General features: G+C 46.0%; 1 protein-coding gene across 2 annotated transcripts in view; it reads left to right on the top strand.

Annotated features, from left to right (window-relative positions):
• Positions 1-24,856, top strand: part of asap2a (ArfGAP with SH3 domain, ankyrin repeat and PH domain 2a) — a gene marked incomplete at its 5' end in the record, with an annotated part of 122,017 nt that overhangs the window by 71,794 nt on the left and 25,367 nt on the right. For both annotated transcript variants that reach the window (XM_083632835.1, XM_083632834.1), the window contains 7 exons: positions 10,710-10,759; positions 15,089-15,218; positions 15,785-15,870; positions 16,350-16,425; positions 19,387-19,473; positions 21,838-21,941; positions 23,512-23,581. In XM_083632835.1, coding sequence (XP_083488961.1) covers positions 10,710-10,759; positions 15,089-15,218; positions 15,785-15,870; positions 16,350-16,425; positions 19,387-19,473; positions 21,838-21,941; positions 23,512-23,581 — 603 coding nt within the window. The remainder of the gene's footprint in view (positions 1-10,709; positions 10,760-15,088; positions 15,219-15,784; positions 15,871-16,349; positions 16,426-19,386; positions 19,474-21,837; positions 21,942-23,511; positions 23,582-24,856) is intronic.

The following is a 24,856-nucleotide window of genomic DNA, read 5'->3' as shown; positions in this document are numbered from 1 at the left end:
GGGACTCATGGATGATTTTGCTGTCGATGTTCTAATGATTAGAACATGATTGAACCACTGACCTAAAAATATGAACAGATCTATCCCATTGCTTTTGGGCTCCTGCTTTGAGTTGAAATGGTAGCCGTCGCCATCTTGATTTTTCGTCAGCAGAGTGGAAGGGAATGCTTTGAGTCCTTACGCAGCTCACGTGAGATGGGGGTTTCCCAGAGCCGCAGCTCCGCCTGCTATTGGTCCGTGATCAGCAAGCTGTACAATCACTGGACAGGCGACCTGTCAATCACCCCCTTTTCTATCCTCTATTTTACTCCAAACGGGCGAGTTATATAAGAAAGGTGAAATTAGCTATATAGACCAAAACCGTGTTAACGCCCAGGCTGTAAAGATGCTTAAAAGTGAGGCATTTTGACATGGGGTGAACGGGAACGAGGGGACTTCTGAGCCCTGCCTGAAGAAGTGGCCATTCGAGGAATTACAGCTTTCGGGGTTACTTCCGTTTCCTCATGGGAAAGGGGCAGAGCTTGCCCACTGGATTGAACGTGATTAGAATCTAAATAATCACTTCACAGGTAAATTGGCCAGTGGTCCAATCTTTCAAAAACGTGTTCTATTCCTCTAAGTTAAACCAGTTACACCTGGTTGCTGCTATTGCAAGGCTGTCTGTGGCTGACGTCCACCTACTGTATGTTTTGGTGCATCTGGCTAGTCTTCCAGTCAGGCATGTGTGTCTAGCCAGACAGACACTCTTTAACAGTCTCGCCAGCCCTGTAATCCAATCAGCACTTGTTACTGTCTGCGTTGGTCCCTGACCTCTCACCGTCGAGCCACGTGATTGGCTGAAAGTTGCCGTCGAGGCCTGATGTGATTAAGCCAGCTCTCTAATGAGGCCGGTTGCTGTAGAAACGCCGGTTACCTCCATGACCCCCAGCCCTTCCCCTCTCCTCTCTCTCTCTCTCTCTCTCTCTCTCTCCCTCTCTCTCCCTCTCTCATCCTTCCTACTGTCCTTTCTATCTCGTGCCATCGTTGTTTTCTTTGGCCCTGAATGTCCTCATCCCTTCTGTCTTTGTCTCCCTTATCCCTACTCGCTCTCTACTGTCTGTCTGTTGCTATCTCTCCCTCTCTCAACCAGCCACATTGGAACTATTATTAAGTAGGGGGTGCTGTAAGGAATGGAATCTCGGGCAGCGTCGAAGAAAATTTGACGTTTTTTGGACTTTCATCCATATTTAGAAGAATATTTAATTTTAAATTAACATTAGGATTATACTGTTGTGATGTCATTATTCAGTATCTTCTCCTTTTCTCACTCACTTTCATGTAAGCACCTGCTCTCCCTTTAGTCATTTTACACTACAACTGAACTTGTTATTATTATTATGGAAAACCAGATTATGATGAAAATCAAACACTTTTGAAGAGAGAGCGTATGAAATAAGATTAGAGCTGGGAAGCACAAACTGTTTTTTAATGCATTTTGTTGGTGGTATAAACACAAGACAGCCAAATCCAACAATTTCGAAAATCCCATCTCTTGCCACCAGGGGGTGCTGCAGCACCCTCAGCACCCACCTTCCCGCTCCGTTGCTCTCAACTCTACTGTCTGTTGCTATCTCTCCCTCTCTCAACTCTACTGTCTGTCTGTTCCTATCTCTCCCTCTCTCAACTCTACTGTCTGTCTGTTGCTATCTCTCCCTCTCAACTCTACTGTTTGTCTGTTGCTATCTCTCCCTCTCTCAACTCTACTGTCTGTTGCTATCTCTCCCTCTCTCAACTCTACTGTATGCCTGTTGCTATCTCTCCCTCTCTCAACTCTACTGTCTGTCTGTTGCTATCTCTCTCAACTCTACTGTCTGTCTGTTGCTATCTCTCCCTCTCTCAACTCTACTGTCTGTTGCTATCTCTCCCTCTCTCAACTCTACTGTCTGTCTGTTGCTATCTCTCCCTCTCTCAACTCTACTGTCTGTCTGTTGCTATCTCTCCCTCTCTCAACTCTACTGTCTGTCTGTTGCTATCTCTCCCTCTCTCAACTCTACTGTCTGTCTGTTGCTATCTCTCCCTCTCTCAACTCTACTGTCTGTCTGTTCCTATCTCTCCCTCTCTCAACTCTACTGTCTGTCTGTTGCTATCTCTCCCTCTCTCAACTCTACTGTCTGTCTGTTCCTATCTCTCTCAACTCTACTGTCTGTCTGTTGCTATCTCTCCCTCTCTCAACTCTACTGTCTGTCTGTTCCTATCTCTCCCTCTCTCAACTCTACTGTCTGTCTGTTCCTATCTCTCCCTCTCTCAACTCTACTGTCTGTCTGTTCCTATCTCTCCCTCTCTCAACTCTACTGTCTGTCTGTTGCTATCTCTCCCTCTCTCAACTCTACTGTCTGTCTGTTGCTATCTCCCCCTCTCTCGACTCTACTGTCTGTCTGTTCCTATCTCTCTCAACTCTACTGTCTGTCTGTTTCTAGCTCTCCCTCTCTCAACTCTACTGTCTGTCTGTTCCTATCTCTCCCTCTCTCAACTCTACTGTCTGTCTGTTGCTATCTCTCCCTCTCTCAACTCTACTGTCTGTCTGTTGCTATCTCTCCCTCTCTCAACTCTGTCTGTCTGTTGCTATCTCTCCCTCTCTCAACTCTACTGTCTGTCTGTTGCTATCTCTCCCTCTCTCAACTCTACTGTCTCTGTTCCTATCTCTCCCTCTCTCAACTCTACTGTCTGTCTGTTCCTATCTCTCCCTCTCTCAACTCTACTGTCTGTCTGTTGCTATCTCTCTCAACTCTACTGTCTGTCTGTTCCTATCTCTCCCTCTCTCAACTCTACTGTCTGTCTGTTCCTATCTCTCCCTCTCTCAACTCTACTGTCTGTCTGTTGCTATCTCTCTCAACTCTTCTGTCTGTTGCTATATCTCTCAACTCTACTGTCTGCCTGTTCCTATCTCTCCCTCTCTCAACTCTACTGTCTGTCTGTTGCTATCTCTCTCAACTCTACTGTCTGTCTGTTCCTATCTCTCAACTCTACTGTCTGTTGCTATCTCTCCCTCTCTCAACTCTACTGTCTCTGTTGCTATCTCTCTCAACTCTACTGTCTGTCTGTTCCTATCTCTCCCTCTCTCAACTCTACTGTCTGTTGCTATCTCTCTCAACTCTACTGTCTGTCTGTTCCTATCTCTCCCTCTCTCAACTCTACTGTCTCTGTTGCTATCTCTCTCAACTCTACTGTCTGTCTGTTCCTATCTCTCCCTCTCTCAACTCTACTGTCTGTCTGTTCCTATCTCTCCCTCTCTCAACTCTACTGTCTGCCTGTTCCTATCTCTCCCTCTCTCAACTCTACTGTCTGTCTGTTGCTATCTCTCTCAACTCTACTGTCTGTCTGTTCCTATCTCTCCCTCTCTCAACTCTACTGTCTGTTGCTATCTCTCCCTCTCTCAACTCTACTGTCTCTGTTGCTATCTCTCTCAACTCTACTGTCTGTCTGTTCCTATCTCTCCCTCTCTCAACTCTACTGTCTGTCTGTTGCTATCTCCCTCTCTCAACTCTACTGTATGTCTGCTGCTATCTCTCCCTCTCTCAACTCTACTGTCTGTCTGTTGCTATCTCTCTCAACTCTACTGTCTGTCTGTTCCTATCTCTCCCTCTCTCAACTCTACTGTCTGTTGCTATCTCTCCCTCTCTCAACTCTACTGCCTGTTGCTATCTCTCTCAACTCTACTGTCTGTCTGTTGCTATCTCTCCCTCTCTCAACTCTACTGTCTGTCTGTTGCTATCTCTCCCTCTCTCAACTCTACTGTCTGTCTGTTGCTATCTCTCCCTCTCTTTCACTCTGCCTCTGTTGCCCACCCCCTCTCTAGCATCACAGTGGCAGCCAGAGTCACATCAGTAGCCGTAGCATACTCACTCATTAGCCCATGGATGATTCTCATTACCCCAATGACATGGGGCTAATGAGCTGCTAGTTATTGCATTTCATACTTCACACACACACACACACACACACACACACACACACACACACACACACACACACACACACACACACACACACACACACACACACACACACACACACACACACACACACACACACACACAGCATGCATCTCTCCCTCTCTCAACTCTACTGTCTGTCTGTTGCTATCTCCCTCTCTCAACTCTACTGTATGTCTGTTGCTATCTCTCCCTCTCTCAACTCTACTGTCTGTCTGTTGCTATCTCTCTCAACTCTACTGTCTGTCTGTTCCTATCTCTCCCTCTCTCAACTCTACTGTCTGTTGCTATCTCTCCCTCTCTCAACTCTACTGTCTCTGTTGCTATCTCTCTCAACTCTACTGTCTGTCTGTTTCCAGCTCTCCCTCTCTCAACTCTACTGTCTGTCTGTTCCTATCTCTCCCTCTCTCAACTCTACTGTCTGTCTGTTGCTATCTCTCCCTCTCTCAACTCTACTGTCTGTCTGTTGCTATCTCTCCCTCTCTCAACTCTACTGTCTCTGTTCCTATCTCTCCCTCTCTCAACTCTACTGTCTGTCTGTTCCTATCTCTCCCTCTCTCAACTCTACTGTCTGTCTGTTGCTATCTCTCTCAACTCTACTGTCTGTCTCTCCCTCTCTCAACTCTACTGTCTGTTGCTATCTCTCCCTCTCTCAACTCTACTGTCTCTGTTGCTATCTCTCTCAACTCTACTGTCTGTCTGTTCCTATCTCTCCCTCTCTCAACTCTACTGTCTGTCTGTTGCTATCTCCCTCTCTCAACTCTACTGTATGTCTGTTGCTATCTCTCCCTCTCTCAACTCTACTGTCTGTCTGTTGCTATCTCTCCCTCTCTCAACTCTACTGTCTCTGTTCCTATCTCTCCCTCTCTCAACTCTACTGTCTGTCTGTTCCTATCTCTCCCTCTCTCAACTCTACTGTCTGTCTGTTGCTATCTCTCAACTCTACTGTCTGTCTCTCCCTCTCTCAACTCTACTGTCTGTTGCTATCTCTCACACACACACACACACACACACACACACACACACACACACACACACACACACACACACACACACACACACACACACACACACACACACACACACACACACACACACACACAGCATGCATTGTGGCTTCAGGGGAAGGAAGGAAGGGAACAAGAGTCACCCAGAAATTAAATGATGTAAGGTTCAAGATTCAAGATTTTTATTGTCACTCCTTCACAGTACAACTGTGACATTCTTATGCTGTGGGCTGTGTTACAGACAAGGTGGTAAATAGGTACAAAATCACAGCAAACAACAAACAGAGCACACAATCACAACAACAATAGTGTAAACAGTGTATGTAAGGCAGTTGAGGCAAACAGTAAAATAAGAAGGGGAATAAAGAAGTTCTCGTCTTTCGTGGCTACGCCCCTACACCTGTCTCTCTCTCTCCCTGTCACCTCCACAGCCCTACACCTGTCTCTCTCTCTCCCTGTCACCTCCACAACCCTGCACCTGTCTCTCTCTCCCTGTCACCTCCACAGCCCTGTACCTGTCTCTCTCTCTCCCTGTCACCTCCACAGCCCTGCACCTGTCTCTCTCTCTCCCTGTCACCTCCACTGCCCTACACCTGTCCCTGCATCCACTACTGTCTGATGTGAACCAAAGTGCCCTTCTGGGACATGAATTAAACTCTGATTCTGATTCTGATTCTGATTCTGATTCTCTCTCCCTGTCACCTCCACAGCCCTGCACCTGTTCTCTCTCTCTCCCTGTCACCTCCACAGCCCTGCACCTGTCTCTCTCTCCCTGTCACCTCCACAGCTCTGCACCTGTCTCTCTCTCCCTGTCACCTCCACAGCCCTGCACCTGTCTCTCTCTCTCTGTCACCTCCACAGCCCTGCACCTGTCTCTCTCTCCCTGTCACCTCCACAGCCCTGCACCTGTCTCTCTCTCTCCCTGTCACCTCCACAGCCCTGCACCTGTCTCTCTCTCTCCCTGTCACCTCCACAGCTCTGCACCTGTCTCTCTCTCTCCCTGTCACCTCCACAGCCCTGCACCTGTCTCTCTCTCCCTGTCACCTCCACAGCTCTGCACCTGTCTCTCTCTCTCCCTGTCACCTCCACAGCTCTGCACCTGTCTCTCTCTCTCCCTGTCACCTCCACAGCCCTGCACCTGTCTCTCTCTCCCTGTCACCTCCACAGCCCTGCACCTGTCTCTCTCTCCCTGTCACCTCCACAGCCCTGCACCTGTCTCTCTCTCTCCCTGTCACCTCCACAGCCCTGCACCTGTCTCTCTCTCCCTGTCACCTCCACAGCTCTGCACCTGTCTCTCTCTCTCTGTCACCTCCACAGCCCTGCACCTGTCTCTCTCTCCCTGTCACCTCCACAGCCCTGCACCTGTCTCTCTCCCTGTCACCTCCACAGCCCTGCACCTGTCTCTCTCTCTCCCTGTCACCTCCACAGCCCTGCACCTGTCTCTCTCCCTGTCACCTCCACAGCCCTGCACCTGTCTCTCTCCCTGTCACCTCCACAGCTCTGCACCTGTCTCTCTCTCCCTGTCACCTCCACAGCCCTGCACCTGTCTCTCTCTCCCTGTCACCTCCACAGCCCTGCACCTGTCTCTCTCCCTGTCACCTCCACAGCCCTGCACCGGTCTCTCTCCCTGTCACCTCCACAGCCCTGCACCTGTCTCTCCCTGTCACCCCCACAGCCCTGCACCTGTCTCTCTCTCCCTGTCACCTCCACAGCCCTGCACCTGTCTCTCTCTCCCTGTCACCTCCACAGCCCTGCACCTGTCTCTCTCTCTCTGTCACCTCCACAGCCCTGCACCTGTCTCTCTCTCCCTGTCACCTCCACAGCCCTGCACCTGTCTCTCTCTCTCTCCCTGTCACCTCCACAGCCCTGCACCTGTCTCTCTCTCTCCCTGTCACCTCCACAGCCCTGCACCTGTCTCTCTCTCCCTGTCACCTCCACAGCCCTGCACCTGTCTCTCTCTCCCTGTCACCTCCACAGCCCTGCACCTGTTCTCTCTCTCTCCCTGTCACCTCCACAGCCCTGCACCTGTCTCTCTCTCCCTGTCACCTCCACAGCCCTGCACCTGTCTCTCTCTCTCCCTGTCACCTCCACAGCCCTGCACCTGTCTCTCCCTGTCACCTCCACAGCCCCAAGACCTTTCCCCTCATCCCTCCCTTCCTCTTCATCTCCTTCCTCCCCTGTCATTATCCCGCTCCTTGACTCCTGTCCTCTCGCAGGGGGACGTATATACCTGTGGGGAGAGGAGGGGCCAGGAAGGAGTCCAGAGCTGCATGATTGGCTGTTTAGACTGCAGGGAGAGAAAGAGAGGAGAGGAAGGCAATGAGAGTCTAGGCTTGACTCTTCAGCCTGTCACAGGCTACAGACGGGGAGAGGGGGATATGGATATCATGAGAAAGGGAGAGATGTTTTTAAAAGAGGAAAGAAGGCTGCAGCAGAGGGCAGATAACAGCCAGGAACAATATATCCAGGGGTGCGATCAGGAACACAAGCTGCCCGGAAAACAGGAACATCTCATTAGAAAAGAATGGGAGGTGTATGTCCAAAAAAAAGAGCTCATGACAAGACCTGAAAAATTGCATTCTTAATTTTCATTTTGCAGCGATAAAAGATCGATCTGATAACGCTTCCTCATTGATGCACCTGTGTGCTGTAATAATCATTGGCGCTTGCATTTGGTTTAACTCGGGAGTTAATTGCTCAGTTTCTGGTGGCCGCTGTTCCCTCAGAGCTTGTTAATATGCAGCCAGTGGAGGTATTTGGCTTAGAGCAAGATGCGTTAAGTGAGGGGAAGGCGGTAGTTAATGGCCGTGTGATTACAGGCCTTCCACCGAGCAGCCTGTCACCACCTTATTCAGCTTAAATACCCACCATTTACCACTTCATCTGCCCTGACCCTTTCACCTCACAGGGCAATTGGGATTTCATATGTAAAAAGGTGACCCTGCCATATTTAGACTGCCATCGCTTTTCTGCCATTTAATTTCTGCCGTTCCTGTAATTAGCACAGAGTGAAGGACTCCTCTGCTATCCTCAATTCTTAATGGATTTATTTCATTTAAATTGCCCTGTAGCGTAGCCTAATCTCCGGATTGCGCTCATTAAATTCGGCTGTGTCAACCACGCTTATATAACCAGTAGATCAAAGGCGACGAGATGCGCACTGCGTGCCAAGCTTGTTCAGATGAGTATGACCACTTGCCGACAATCCTTTCTCAGAGTAATATAGCCTACTGTTAATATATCAACGGTTTGGATAGAGTGTCCAGTAGTTTTGGGGAATTTTACCGTTTTTCCCCACTCAGAAATTAATAAATGCCTTCAGACAGACCTTTTTCATGCATTTGGTGAAGTATGTCAAAGAGCATCATTGGGCTATCTTGGCTCAATTGTTGAGTGTCTATGGGATCAAATAACATAATCATGATCCCATAGACATCCAGGAATTGAGCGAGGGGGGCGCCTTTTTCCAAGCTTTGTCTGGGGGGAGGCCCACAGTCTCAGACTTGCATAACCCCTCTAGAGTTTTCTAAAATGGGCTTTACTCAGGATGCTTTGTCACTTCAAAACCAGCAAAATGGCTGAGTTGGGTAATGGAGGTCCCTGGAAGACCTGGTGGTGTTATTTCTATAGACCCTGTCACACACGCGCACATACATACACACACACACACACACACACACACACACACACACACACACACACACACACACACACACACACACACACACACACACACACACACACACACAGTCAGTGGAAAATGGAAAGTGCTGAGTCCATCAGACCGTTCTGCTAACAGTGGATTTGCAGAGTGGACACAGCGCCATGATGTCATGCCTGCAATGGAGCCTCTCATCCTCTGCTTATGTTCTGTGTTTTTAATGCAGCGTGAGTCATGGCAGCTTATCACAGTCATTGCGGCAGAGAGTTGCTGTAGAATCTGGGCTCTGTGTGTGTTTGTGTTTTGGACTGAGTGACATTAGTCCCGTCAAGCCCCGACTCAATGTGGTTCAGTGGTTCCATGGGTCGTCATCCATGGCATGCTGCTCCCTGTTCAAGATTCTGCACAAGATTTGATCTGTGTTGTCTAATCTAAAAAGATGCTATGTCTTAACAGGAAGTGCGATGATGATCTGCGTTTGCATGGTCGTAACAGGTGACAAGTTATGTGTGCAGGCCACTGTGTCAAGGGCAAGGCTCGTCAATCACAGGCAGCCAAACAGGGAAGCAGAGTGCTGAGGGCGAGTTGCCCCATCATGTCCTGGCCTATTCTGCCCTGCCCTTCCCTGCCCAGCGCTGCCCTCTTTCTGCTATTTTTACCCTTTGTTACCATTTCTCTCCTCTCTACGGCGCTGACATTTCCTTCCGCTCACCCTCTCTTTTCTCTCTCGCTCTCTCTTGACCTATGTTCTCTCCTTTCCCTTTTCTTTTAGCAGCTTCCTCTCTCTCTCTCTCTCTCTCTCTCTCTCTCTCTCTCTCTCTCTCTCTCTCTCTCTCTCTCTCTCTCTGACTATTTTCTTCACAGGCTCATTCCTTCTTGCTTTTCAGGTCTTTTTATAGTCTTTTATTCTCTCTCTCTCTCTCTCTCTCTCTCTGTGTCTGTCTCTCTCGGTCTCTGCCTTCAAGCTGGTTGAGTGAATGGCTGAGTGCTCCTTGCCTTGGCCCAGTGAAGCAGACCAGTGATCCTGTGTGCTGCTGACAGGTTGAGCCTGTTGAAGTGCAGGTCAACAGCGGGATCACGCTGCTCTCCAGCTATAGGCCGTCTCATGCTAAACAACAGATCTAACCGTGGATTGTTCTCGATCATGAACAGAAATGCAGTGTAAGGCAGTTAGAAAGCTTAAGCTCCTAGTAAACGTTCATTGTAATGGCCCCGTCATGACTATTTAACATAGTGTCCATGTCCAACACATTTTGGGCCTAATTGGCTCGGCCTCATCAGAGTGAAAAAAACAATGCAGCAATTCTAAAATATTACAACCAACCTCATTTCAAATCCATTTTATAGCAGGTGCTTTACGCAGTTTACATTTGGATTTTAATTACAGAGTGAACCTTAAATGCTACATGATATATAATGCTATTGAGCAGCTTTCACTGGCTCCCTGGCTTTGGTTGGAGATGACAATTATTTCTGTTGCAGAGTTTTGTTTCATGGTTTAATTAGCACCACAGCGTTGGGGAGGTCATTTAATCAAGCGTTTTTTAACGCACATTCACAATGATGAGAAATCAGTGTTGCCCTTGATCAGAGTGACCGGTGGCTTCACGTCATGATTGGCAAGAACAATCACAGCAAAAGCCCTGCTGCCACTTCTAAACCCTTGACCGTAACCTCGCCCAGTCTTCCCACTGAGACGGCTGTGGGCTGCCCTACAGTACATCTGTGAAGAGGATGTTTCTACTTACTAATAGCGATAACACACACTCACGCACACGCACACGCACACACACACACACACACACACACACACACACACCCTCCCTAGCTTTGTCCATTAGTGAGGAAGGAGAGTACTCTGCTGAACAGGTTATTATTGACCCGGGTCATGGTGCATATCTTTGTGTGTGCGTGTGCGTGCAGCCCTATGCATAATTTCTTGCTTTTAAGCCAGTGTTGTTGGGGTTAAACCACAGCTCTCCTGCCTTTTCTTTTTACTTGGAAGTATTTGAGTACATCAGTTATACTCCTGAACATTGTCTTAAATATATTTTTCTTGTATTTCCACAGGATCTGAAAAAGCCTTTTGATAAAGCCTGGAAGGACTACGAAACAAAAGTGTAAGAATCTTAATATAATCTAATCAACCATTGTTTGGTGCTGTAATATACACACACAGGTGAGAAATAATTCTAAAGAATAAAATAAAAACAGCTATTCTATGATCTGTCCAGTTCTGATCCAGTTCTTAAAACCGTTGTGTTTATATATAAAGACAGTCTTCATTAGATACAGTTTCAATTTGTAATACAGTGTTTCAGACTGCTGGAGTCCTATTAGATCATTAAAGCCACATACTGTACTGTATAGCCTGGTAAACCATCCGGTCACGTGAACTCACAATGTGTATCGTTCTACTACCGTCTGGCCTCTGCCCTGGGGTGGGTGCTTTCAGATTTTACAAAGTGCACTAGCCAATCAAGGACCTGCATCGTAGTTGACATTGTAACCGGCCAATCAGGAATGCCGCTGGCAAAACAGTAATGGCTGCCTCCATGGCGTTCCTCCTCAAGCAGTAATGTCAAAGTTTGTCGAGTTTAAACAGCCATATCTGCAGGTATTGCAGAACTAGACCCAATAACAACAATTAAACAAGAACAGGAGTAGGCAACAGCAGAGTTTCTCAGCTGAAAATACTTTTTCGCTGTTGTTCCGTGTGGATTTGGATTTGACTGGATCCGACGCTGATTGGCTGAAGGACTGGCTATTTCTACCCACTGAAATGCACAGCGCTGAGTCAAAACAGATCCATGAAACGAAATAGAATGTGAGTTCATGAATTCGGATGGTTTTAACCAGGCTAACTATAAGTCAATATGTTTGAAATAAATGTGTAATAAGTGTCCTGTCCCTGTCTGACTGTCTTGACTAACTACTCTCCCCTAACCTCCCCCTGTGATTATCTATCAGCACATCTTCCATAATGTGAATAACCACCCCGTGCCATCACCTTTTCACTTCACACCACGCTGATGCACCATTTGCACTGAGACGCCATTGTGATTGTGCATGCAAACGATACATGACATTTTATAGCATTTTTATATATTTTTCAAGCTGCAAAGGACATTCTTTACTGAAAGGGTAATACTTTTTCTTCAAACCAATCCAATGAGACAGTAAGGCTTTGACCAATCCGATGAGACAGTACTGACTTTGACCAATCTGATGAGACAATACTGACTTTGACCAATCTGATGAGACAGTACTGACTTTGACCAATCTGATGAGACAATACTGACTTTGACCAATCTGATGAGACAGTACTGACTTTGACCAATCTGATGAGACAGTACTGACTTTGTACTGAATCCCAGAGTTCAGCCGGATGCTATGTGACTGTTCCTGACCCCCCCCCCCCCCCCACCCCCACCCCACCCTTATTATTTGAGCCCTCATTGATGGCCTCTGTCTGCTATCAATGGTGCCCAGTTATCTGCCTGATTGAAAAACACCCATACGCCCGCCATATCCTGCTGCTCTTCCTCCTCGATGATCCGCCATATCCTGCTGCTCTTCCTCCTCGATGATCCGCCATATCCTGCTGCTCTTCCTCCTCGATGATCCGCCATATCCTGCTGCTCTTCCTCCTTGATGATCCTCCTTTCGTAGATGATCGGTCCCGTGATCATTATCGCCGATCTCTCTGCTGTCTGCCGTCACAATAACATAACTCCTTTCATATTCTCAGACAGAGAGAGATTCAAGTATTTGGCCATAACACAGCGTCGACCCCGGCTGCCCGAAACTGGTTTGGGAGCTCTCTGTGTCCGTCCGTCTGTCCGTCCCAGTCCAGTCTGGAGTTCTGTTTTCAATCTCCGTGTCTCTCTGGGTCGGGGGCCAACTCACTTTTAATGCCGTCTATTCAGGAAGCATGTTGAATCTGACATTCAGTGACTGGGATGAGGATTTTATTTCTCTAAATGATCATTTAGTAAATAAATTAACCCATGTAAAGTATTTTTCTCTTTTATGTCTCAATTGATAATTCCCTTCCTGTCGGTTGAACAACTCAGCTAAATGTGTCTCTCTCTTAGTCCCAACCCTGATAGTACTGTAACACTGCTGAGGATTCTGCTGAGTAACAGTGTGGATATCTCTACACTAGTAACAATGCATACTGCGGCTCATTGTGGCTGCGGACACTGGTTTGAAACCCAGACAGAGTGTCGGCTGAAAATAAAGAAGTAAAAACAAACCGCTTTACTTGAGGGAGACCAGATATTTATGCTGCAATGGCAGGAATGGAGAGGAATGAAGTGATTTTGTTATTGTTGTCCCCCCTCCTCCAAAGTGCTGTGTGACATCATGAATCACATGTCCCCTCCTCCAAAGTGCTGTGTGACATCATGAATCACATGTCCCCCTCCTCCAAAGTGCTGTGTGACATCATGAATCACATGTCCCCCTCCTCCAAAGTGCTGTGTGACATCATGAATCACATGTCCCCCTCCTCCAAAGTGCTGTGTGACATCATGAATCACATGTCCCCCTAATCCAAAGTGCTGTGTGACATCATGAATCACATGTCCCCCTCCTCCAAAGTGCTGTGACATCATGAATCACATGTCCCCCTCCTCCAAAGTGCTGTGTGACATCATGAATCACATGTCCCCCTCCTCCAAAGTGCTGTGTGACATCATGAATCACATGTCCCCCTCCTCCAAAGTGCTGTGTGACATCATGAATCACATGTCCCGCTCCTCCAAAGTGCTGTGTGACATCATGAATCACAATTAAAGGGGGTAAGTTAATGGAGAAGCATAACTGTCTGTCAGCTGTGGCTCAGGAGGTAGAGCGCGTCGTCCACTAACCAGAAGGTCGGTGGTTCGATCCCCGGCTCCTCCAGTCCGCATGTCGAAGTGTCCTTGGGCAAGACACTGAACCCCAAATTGCTCCCGATGGTTGTGCCAGCACCCTGCGTGGCAGGTGGCTGCCTTCGGTGTGTGAATGTAGGCACATTGTAAAGCGCTTTGGATAAAAGCGCTATATAAATGCAGTCCATTTACCATTTTAGACCAATAAACATTTTGAAAGCTGGCTCATGGAGTCACACCACTTTGATCCAAGCTTGCCTCCCCCTTCCTTATGGTTAGGTTTGTTATGATAAATCATTTGTTTCGGAATGGCCTTGATTCATATTTTGTATTTTTGGTTGTAGTTGTATTGGGCCTATAGCTGCAGCTCAGGTAGATGCATCATCAGTACCTAGTTGAACATCAGAGAGTGAAGCCTATCTTGATGCTGTGGCTATAGCTAGAACCCAGCGCATGAACCAGACCGGACAGCTCTCAAACCTGAACCCAACACATCACAGGGTCACAGACACACCCCTCTCTCAAACCTGAACCCAACACATCATGGGTCACAGACACACCCCTCTCTCAAACCAACACATCACAGGGTCACAGACACACCCCTCTCTCAAACCAACACATCACAGGGTCACAGACACACCCCTCTCTCAAACCAACACATCACAGGGTCACAGACACACACCTCTCTCAAACCAACACATCACAGGGTCACAGACACACCCCTCTCTCAAACCTGAACCCAACACAACACATCACAGGGTCACAGACACACCCCTCTCTCAAACCTGAACCCAACACAACACATCACAGAGTCACAGACACACCCCTCTCTCAAACCTGAACCCAACACATCACAGGGTCACAGACACACCCCTCCCGTCTCGTACCTGAACCCAACACATCACAGAGTCACAGACACACCCCTCCCGTCTCGTACCTGAACCCAACACATCACAGAGTCACAGACACACCCCTCCCGTCTCGTACCTGAACCCAACACATCACAGAGTCACAGACACACCCCTCTCTCAAACCTGAACCCAACACATCACAGGGTCACAGACACACCCCTCCCGTCTCGTACCTGAACCCAACACATCACAGAGTCACAGACACACCCCTCCCGTCTCGTACCTGAACCCAACACATCACAGAGTCACAGACACACCCCTCTCTCAAACCTGAACCCAACACATCACAGGGTCACAGACACACCCCTCCCGTCTCGTACCTGAACCCAACACATCACAGAGTCACAGACACACCCCTCCCGTCTCGTACCTGAACCCAACACATCACAGAGTCACAGACACACCCCTCCCGTCTCGTGAGCGGGAGCAACCTGCTGCATCCTTTTTTTAGGGGATATGCTGTTAACGAAAACAGCATATGGAAAAAAGAATGCCCTGTTGCATGAAACGGTGCCTCCCATCCTTTTGTGTGGTGTGTGTGTGTTTTCCCGGTTGCCTGTGGGGGATATGTGGAGTGTCTGTGTGTTTTTTCTTTTGTGTGATGTGTTACCACGGGTGGTGCGGTGCGCTCTTTGACCCCTATGATGTCACTTCCCGGCAGCACCAAGATCGAGAAGGAGAAGAAGGAGCACGCGAGGCAGCACGGGATGATCAGGACGGAGATTAGCGGGGCCGAGATCGCCGAGGAGATGGAGAAGGAGAGGAGGTTCTTCCAGCTACAGATGTGCGAGGTTTGTTGCACAGTTTCCTGTTTCCATCCTGTCTCTAGGAAATGATCAAATACTGTACTTTCATTCCAAAATAGAAAAAACATAAAAAAAACATCATATGAAAAATGTAATTCTATTCTTACGTAATGGCGTACTGATTGCACATAATGTTGCTTTGAACATAAAGTAGGCAACTTAAGCCCCCCACCCATTTTTGTGTGTGAATATAATAGAGTAGAATTTTAGAATATAAATCTTGTATTTCATAATTGTAAGCAGACAACTGTGGGAAGAAAAAGTAAAATCAGTCATATGTGCTTCATAATGGCTATAGTGAAACTCAATAGAAAACACTAATTCAAATTACCGTAGAAGTCTGAAAGAGAAGAAAACAATGATATGGTCTGTACCTTTTTCTATAAAGCTTCATGTGAAAGATGACTTTTACTTTGAAGTGTCATGATTAGTGATCAAAGGAATAGCATATTTCAGATGCGGCAGTAATAATGTTTTCTGAGCCTTTAGAAGTGCCGTTCCCTCTGACTGAACCTGGTATGTAACTGTAGCTGTATTCCACACATTAACAGTATCTTCTCAAAGTCAACGAGATCAAAATCAAGAAGGGGGTGGACCTGCTGCAGAACCTCATCAAATACTTCCATGCACAGTGCAAGTAAGAGACACAAGCATACACATTCTATATCTAATGTATATGTAGCTATATTTATAATATAGCAGTGTTGTGTGTAAACCTGTGTGATGTTCTCCTATGGATTGAGAACATTCTGCAACGTCTTGTGTGCTCATGAAACCCTTTAAAAACCCAATGGATGAAGTGAAGAATGCATGATGGTCAAGCTGAAAGCAACGTTCTTTTCCTTAGTTCCTTAAAAGTTGACATTTGGGAGATACAAGGTTTTCACCCGACAACTACAATATAATTTGATGTACACGTATCTATTCTCCTTTTGTCATCATGTTGTTATTTTTATGGGCTGGGGGATGAATGCTGCTTTTGATCTGTGATTGTACTGTTTTTTTTTATGTGATCGCTAAAAGACCAGCTGTCACCTCACACAAGCGCACCCACTCTGAGAGGTTAAATTGTGTTTGCTGTGGTGGGAGCTGCACTGATGTACTTTCTGTTGACAGTTTCTTTCAGGACGGCCTGAAGGCGGTGGACAACCTGAAGCCTTCCATAGAGAAACTGGCCACAGATCTGCACACGGTGAACACACCAACAACATTCATCCTGCACTCTTCTCTGATATATGCATCCAGTGTTGATTTGAAGAATGGAATATATTAGAGGCCATTTACACCTGGCACTAACATGCGTTTTCTGTGATCAGATTGCAGTCGGCTAGTGCTTGACCACATTAGCCTGATCTCATTTACACCTGGCGTTAGCATTTGGGTGATCAGATTGGAATCTTGATCACCCAACACGGGTGTCCTCTCAATCCGCATCCAGTTGCTGTATGCAGCTTGAGAGGACACATTGCATGTACACTTGTGTTAAATGTGGTCACAATGCGTCCCTGACCACTTCCAGAGGTGGTTTGGCCAATCAGATCGCAATCCGTCTTCACTAGCCTCATTCACACTGGCCTTGAAAGCGGTAAATGTTACGGAATATGTCATCCGCGTCTCCGATGTGACAGTGATGAAAGCGAAGTCGTGGATAATTGTGTTATGCCTTTCGTTCCGCCAGTGGAGGTAGTCATAGCGCCGGATCAGCCTCCACCTGAAAGCATAGGAGCGGCGACATGGAACAGAGGGAATGGTCAGCTCATTCATAAAAAAATACAGTGGAAACTAGGGGTGGGGGAAAAAAATCGATTCACCTAAGTATCGCGATTTTTAATGTCACGATTTTTTGGATTGATCTTTTATTCCAGAATCGATAATCGCAAAAAAAAAAAAAAAAAAAACGCTTTTTTTTTTTTTTTTTTTTTTTTGTGCTTGCAGTCAGGCCACTCACTGAACAGCAGGCCAGGCGCCGCCTACTGGTTTACTAGTGGTTTTATTACTTTATTAGTCTGAAGTAATAATTACACTTCAGGGTTAAAGTGGGTGCATCTCATTGTAAAATTGGACTTCAAACGGCCCAAATCTGGCTTCAAACGGCCCAAATTTCACGCGCGTTGGCCCATATCGGCCTGGCCTGCTTGGTATCTAATGCCCGGCCTGAATTATGATCCCAGTCCGCCCCTGTTTTTAACTATATCGCCCAGCCCTACTCATGATATATAATATACAGTCTCTAGTGTATGATTCAACTTTTCCCATGGTCTAATCTAGTGTAAAAAAGCAAACAAACTGAAAAAATAAAAGAAAAAAATAAACAAAAATCGCAATAAATCGTAATATCGAATCGCAATAATCGTAGAATCGCAATACTTAAGAATCGCAATATAAATCGAATCGGCACCCAAGAATCGTGATAGTATCGAATCGGGAGATAAGTGAATCGCCACAGCCCTAGTGGAAACCACCTCACACAGCAAGAAAGTGAATGTCAAAAAAGTAGCCTATACAATCATGACTGCAACAGGGGCGCCATGAGGAATGCTCCGTGCCTACAGTTTATGAGTAAGTAGGTTAGGCTATTTATGCTCAAACGATGTTGACATTAGTAGGCAAAATTAACAGATATAATAATAAGTTTCAGAGGACGTCTCAGGTGTGCATCTGTCTGTGGCGAGTTGGTCTGAGGATATTATTCCCTCTGTTCTTCAGTCTTTCCTCAAAACAATCCCAATGTTTTGGAAAACCAGGTCCTGAACTGCAATCTGTCTAGCCTGTTGCACGTTCCCTTACAAAAACAACTAACGTTATAGTAGGCTATTCATGTGCATTTATAGTCTATACTATTCCCCCGACAATGAGTAACGTTATGCAGACTGCAGCTGTTTGACATGCAGGTGTCCGCTTGGACTTAGGCTAATTAGGCTACATCATGGGAATAATTTGCTTTACAAAAAACTGGAACCAAAAGGTAAGAATTCGCCTTGTACCTAATACACAATGCTGCCTCTGTGATCCTGTCAATCAGATGAATATTGAAAGCCTTGTGTTACCATGCTGCCTTGTGGAGAACACTTACTGTGTTGTTGGCTAATTAAGGTCTGTCTTTTGTCCTTTGATGTTCTTAACGACCAGCTGCACGTTGAGAGCTGGTGGCACATCGGAGATGTTTGGTTGTTGAGTTAATTCGTAGCCTACACTACAACCTACACATGAAAATATTCATTTAGGCTACTAGGAGGAGCGGAGGAGGGGTGGATGTAACCTGAAAACACACCCCGAGGCGGAAATATGGTGGGGCTGCTTGGTTTTGTGTGAACACAATTTCTGTGACAAGGCTGCCGCCGTTGCAGGCGTCCTGAACGGCAATATTGCGCGGTTTCTGTGTGAAAGTGGCTAATGTGTCTTGGGGGCATTTACACTTGTACTTTCAAGTGGTCAAGCAATATCTGATTGCAATCTGATCACAGAAAACACATGTTAGTGCCAGGTGTAAATGGCCTCTTAGTTCCCAGTCCAGGGATTTCAAGGGCTCCTTCAGTGGGTTCCAGGGGTCCCCAGCAAAATGGCGTCAAGCTCAATTCACTGTTACTTCATTCTTTAGAGGTTGCACTTTGACAGAAGGCATTAGATTGACTATTCTGATCAGAGATTTCACTTACAGTAGAGACAGTCAACAAAAATCTTTTCTTTGGTCTAACCAAAGTAAAAGCATATCCCAATCTTAGAGTGATGACAGAATGCAACACAGAATGAAAATACAAACAAGTGTCTAATGAAAAGTACAAAATGTCACACATCCAGGTGTTAAAACATTTACATACCTTGGGAACAGCTTTTAGTGTGCACTGTGCAGCCTTTACTATTGTTTTTTGGCCCCTGGGTCAAACATTTCTGAAATGGGAAATGTCTGTGGTCTAAACTGTATTTATTCAGGGGTCCTTGATGTGAAAAATGTTTGGTAACCCCTGGACTACAACATCCGAAAAGCATTAGAGTGTTGCCATTGGTTACAAACAGAATCCAGTGACCAAGTGTTGCCTATGTACAGTAATACTTATGGGAAGTACGGTTACCAGGCAAACAGACCTCTGTCTGCTAACTCTTTGATTTTATGATGGTTATGTTCCCTCTCTTTTCAACCCTTACCTCACAACAGATAAAGCAGGTGCAGGACGAGGAGAGGAAGCAGCTTTCTCAGCTACGAGACGTCCTCAAGTCAGCATTGCAGGTGGAGCAGAAGGAGGTAACACACGCATGCATGCACGCACGCACACGCGCACACGCACACACACACACACACACACACACACACACACACAGACGCAGTGCTGCTTCACCGGCCTTTCAATGTCAAAGAACATCAATCAGTCAAACAGCCAATTTTAATCTGCTTTATTCCCATAAATTTCCTCTAAAGTGAGATTATATTGGTTTTAGAACACGGCTCTCTTGAATACTCGATTCTGATTGGTCAATCAACAATATTCACCGGTCATTATTTCTCGACAACCGACCGCTGCTCTGCCACACCTGGATTAATCAGTTGATAAGAGCTTTTTGTCAGCAAGACACTACTAATTAGGCCAACCAGTTGCAGCTGTGGTGTCTTGTGTGCCAATTACGAATGAAACCGCTTTGTCGTTGAAAACGCTATTAAAAAATCTATTTGAATAATTATTTTTGTCAGATTATTGAATGATTTAGTTGTAGGCCGTGTTCTAAGCGGGATAATGTATATTGAGGTGGTGATTACTGGGAAATAATGACCTTCAGGTGAACGATTAAGCCCTCCGCTGGCGCGTCGGGCTCAATCCACCTGTCGGTCATTATTTCCCTCCGCTGGCGCGTCGGGCTCAATCCACCTGTCGGTCATTATTTCCCCCGTAATCACCGCCTCAATATACATTATCCCTTACATAAACCTAACTCACTACTCTTTTCACCTTCAACTCAGTGAGATTATATTGGATATAAATAATCATAATTTACAATACAGAAACAATTTTCAGTTTCACCTTCAATTTTACTTTTCTATGACTGACTCAGTGTTGGGGCCCACCCACACCACCTCATTTCAACCAATTCAGGAGGTTGATTTTCAACTAAATATCTTACTTATACAAAACATTTGGCCATAAGATACATCTATGATCTCGCTGAGAATGTAAATTCTTTGGAGAATTGAGTTTGAACTGACTCCAGCTCTACAGTCTCATCTGAAGAATGCTCTTTTCTCTTTCCTCTGCCTCCGTCTTTTGTGAAACAAGTCTAGGAGAGTAAGTGGATTTCTTGGAAAGCCCTTTTCTGTGGTTGCTTTGCTTCCTTTCTTCCTTCATTGTGGTGCTGTGTCTGTTGTAGCGCATACTGTAGACCAATGCTTTGTTTTCCACTCGCAGTTATTGCACTTATTATTTTGTGGCAGCCTCTAAAGATGATATATGTGTGTTTGTTCAACATCAATCTAACCCATCGGTTAAAAAAAAAAAAAAAAAAAATCTCTAACCTCTGGGGGCAGCCCCGTTTCAATGTGGTGCAACAGGAACTCAAGAGGCGCGGTCGGCAGCGGAAGAAAATCCCTTTCCGCTCCCTGCAAGCTCTGTCATTGGCTCCAACCGACCTGCTCTGCCCTTTAATGGATTTCTTTTCCGCTCGCTGCGTGTCGCTCTCAAAGCCGTCCGTCGCTATGAAACAACAATAACAACTCTAGCTCGTTGCTAGTAGCAAGTAGCAACTTGCTATACGCTGAAAATGGTACGTTTTGACTACGCACTGGTCACGTTCATGATCGGGTAAAGCGCAGCATGCGTGCGAGCGCTGTTGCACCCCTTTTGACGGAGCCTGCTGACAGATTTTCGATGCAAGTCGAAGGTCTGTCTCGAGAGATTAGTTCAACATTGACAATACTCTCCTCTTGACAATGCACTTCGGTGCATCAGTTGTGTTACGTAGTCCCACTGACTTTGCAATTAGAAAAGCTTGAGCTAGAGCTGCAGTCCCGCTCTTCCCAGTGTTTCCTGTTGACTGTGTGTGTCTGGTGATAACAGACGTTGTCATACTTCACTTCAGTCGGCCGGTCTTCAAAGGTCATCCTCTCTGTTTCCTGGAGCATTTCCTAACAGGAACTGACATCACTGATGCCAGATCCTGGCCTTTGTTTGGCCCTTTCCCTCGTCAGTGTTGTTACATTGCACTGCAGTCAAACCTCAAAATCAAATTATAAAATTGCATCCAATTTTATAATTAAGATGTGATTGTCCTTGTCTGCTGACAGGCTGTTGGCCAACTGCTGTTAGTTGCTGGCCCTGATCTCACTGCTGTAAAAGCTCCACTCATTTTCTCCTCTCCTTCATTTGCACTTGCATATGATAACTGGATAAACAGAAGAATAGGATACTGGCTCATAGCAGGAATCTTCCCATTATTCATACTTATCTTCAAATTCTCAGAGGAGGTCAAGCAGGAGAGTTTAGGAAAAGGAGTCACTTAACGCTTTTTGTTATTCCTATATGCTGCTTCTGCTTTTTTTTTATGGAATATGAAAAGTGTATTCTTGTCATTGACATAACTTGGTTGCTCTGTGTTTGTGTATTTGTGTACATTTTCCCAGGATCCCCAGGTGCGGCAGAGCGCCACCTACAGCCTACACCAGCCACAGGGCAACAAGGAGCACGGCACCGAGCGCAGCGGGCACCTCTACAAGAAAAGTGACGGGTGAGTTTTCAAAGTAGACTGTACGGACTGAAACAATGCTGAAATAACACATCAAACACATCACACTGAGGTTTGCCTTAGGCTTGGGCGGTATCTATTATTTCATACCTTCATACCTTCCTGACATTAGACCCCGGTATACGGTATATGACAGTATTAGTTTCAATGGGGGGGGGGGGTAACCAGCCAATTGTGTTAAGTGTTTCTTTTCTACCCCCAAATAATTCTTCTTTTGGCTAAGATCCAGTTGTATAAATTCATGTCCATCAAAAGTTGCAACTTCTATGTTTCAGAAAACGTTACATGCACACTATTGTTCACAAATGTCCTCAATGGAGAATGAAAATTAACGGATGGAATGGACACTGTTATCGGCAAGCCTGTAACATGTTCAGTTGAAAATGGTCTTAAACAATATAGTGTTGCTTGTAACGCATTATGCTTGCCTATAAGGTAACAAAGTAGCCTACAAATGGTGAATAAAATTAAAATAAACAAATAAAAATAATTTAGGCTAAACCCAGCACAGGCAAGGACACTTGGGATTATTTTGGCTGAGCAAAAAAGATAGAAACCGGTATTGAAAATCATACCTTCGGTATTTCTAAATAACCCAGTATACGGTAATACCTTAATACTGCCCAAGTCTAGTTTGCCTTGATGTTTTGGAATGCACTTTTTTTTTTATGACGTGCCGTTTTGTTAACCACCACTCTGTTCTTTTGAATGGAAATGAACAGCAGATACTATCACAGCACTCGAAGCTTTACACCAGTGGTTCTCAATGTGGGGTCCGGGGACCACCACGGGTCCTTGAGGGGGTTCCAGGGGGTCCCCAGCAAATTGATGAATTGCTTCTCACCATTATTCCATTTACAAGAAGCAAAAACAATGACAGAATTTGGACTATTTTGATCATAGCTTCACTGATGTCTCTCTACCTACAATAGTATTATTCTTGTAGTCATGGAATTCTCATTCTGGACTCAATCAAATCTTACAATAAGACAATATTCTCAGATTTGGGTCCCAGAGACAAAAGCTCATAAAATGGGTCTCTAATGTGTATTAAGTTAGGGGTCCTTCATATGCAAAATGTTGAGAATCACTGCTTTACACCTGCTTTAGACCTGCTTTACACCAATGTCACGTTTTCTATAGATGCTGCTCAGCCTGTGTGTCATAACTAATGCATACATGTTCTGTATATTTATGAGGAAGCATGGTGGTAATAAATATTGATTTGTCTGTTCAGTTATGTGAATTCACTCAGAGTTCACTCACTGTATCGCTGTGCGTGTGTGCGTGTGTGCGTGTGTGCGTGTGTGCGTGTGTGCGTGTGTGCGTGTGTGCGTGTGTGCGTGTGTGTGTGCGTGTGTGCGTGTGTGCGTGTGTGCGTGTGTGCGTGTGTGTGTGCGTGTGTGCGTGTGTGCGTGTGCGTGTGTGCGTGTGTGCGTGTGCGTGTGTGCGTGTGTGCGCGTGTGCGCGTGTGCGCGTGTGCGTGCGTGCGTGCGTGCGTGTGTGCGTGTGTGTGTGCGTGCGTGCGTGCGTGTGTGCGTGTGCATCACAGGTTGAGGAAAGTGTGGCAGAAGAGAAAGTGTACAGTAAAGAACGGATACCTCACCATCTCCCACGGCACAGTAAGCAAATCTCATCTTGTCTGTCACTATCTAGCATTTTCACTGTCTTTGCTCTGATGAATAGAGCTTGAGGGAGGAGGCGAGTGAACCTGAACATGTGGCTGGTGGCATATGGACGATTAGAATAAGTCTTGTCTTACACACTGGATGCACACGCATTTACATAGACATACACACACGCTCCGTTTGCTCCTCACCGCTTTACCCACATTACAGATGCAGTGTGTGTTGGCAGCAGGCCTGCTCCCTAGCCTGTCATTATCTTTACCCATTAGCCATGAATCCATTAACATCGTGCTGCAGCAGAGAGTGGGCCAAGTTAGCAAGTTAGCATTCTTCTTGCACCGCTGCCCCACTTCACTCCAGCTCCGCCTCATTTGACCCATAGCTAGGCTCCCTATTGTTTCCCCCCCAAATTGAGATTTAGGTCTCACACAGTCACCTGGTCTCACTAGCCGGGTTTCCATCCACCTGTTCTTATGCGAAATTTCAATTTGTGCATAACAAACTGAGTGGAAACGCTGCAAAATTCACAAAAACCTCTCAAGTGTCGCATAAACCTTTTCACGCTTGAGGGAGGTGGAAAAGTTGGGTGTATCGAAAGGATAATGCAGTAAGTGCAGTGGAAACGGATTAAGTGGTATTCCGTTCATTCTCTCCGTTCAAAAACCACACAGTTTGCATCGATCACTGCAAAACATGACATGATGTGTACCCTACAGTCCTACACAATAGGGCTACACACGGTAAATAATGGTAAATACACATTATGTGGTGTTTAAACAAAAGAAGACTTGGATATTAACTTTAAGGCAACTCACTTCTAGAATTGAATGAAATTGTATTCACTTAACTATCTGCTCCATGGATTATAGGGGTGGGGGAAAAAATCGATTCACCTAAGTATCGCGATTTTTAATGTCACGATTTTTTGAATCGATCTTTTATTCCAGAATCGATAATCGCAATTTTTTTTTTTTTTTTTTTTGGGTGCTTGCAGTCAGGCCACTCACTGAACAGCAGGCCAGGCGCCGCCTACTGGTTTACTAGTGGTTTTATTACTTTATTAGTTAGTCTGAAGTAATAATTACACTTCAGGGTTAAAGTGGGTGCATCTCATTGTAAAATTGGACTTCAAACGGCCCAAATCTGGCTTCAAACGGCCCAAATTGGGCTTCAAACGGCCCAAATGTCGGCCCATATCGGCCTGGCCTGCTTGGTATCTAATGCCCGGCCTGAATTATGGTCCCAGTCCGCCCCTGTTTTTAACTATAT

This window comes from Poromitra crassiceps, assembly GCF_964638095.1.
Source record: "Poromitra crassiceps genome assembly, chromosome: 3".
NCBI lineage: Eukaryota > Metazoa > Chordata > Actinopteri > Beryciformes > Melamphaidae > Poromitra > Poromitra crassiceps.
The sequence above is the reverse complement of the archived record's forward strand: the minus strand, read 5'-3'. Positions and strand labels throughout refer to the sequence as shown.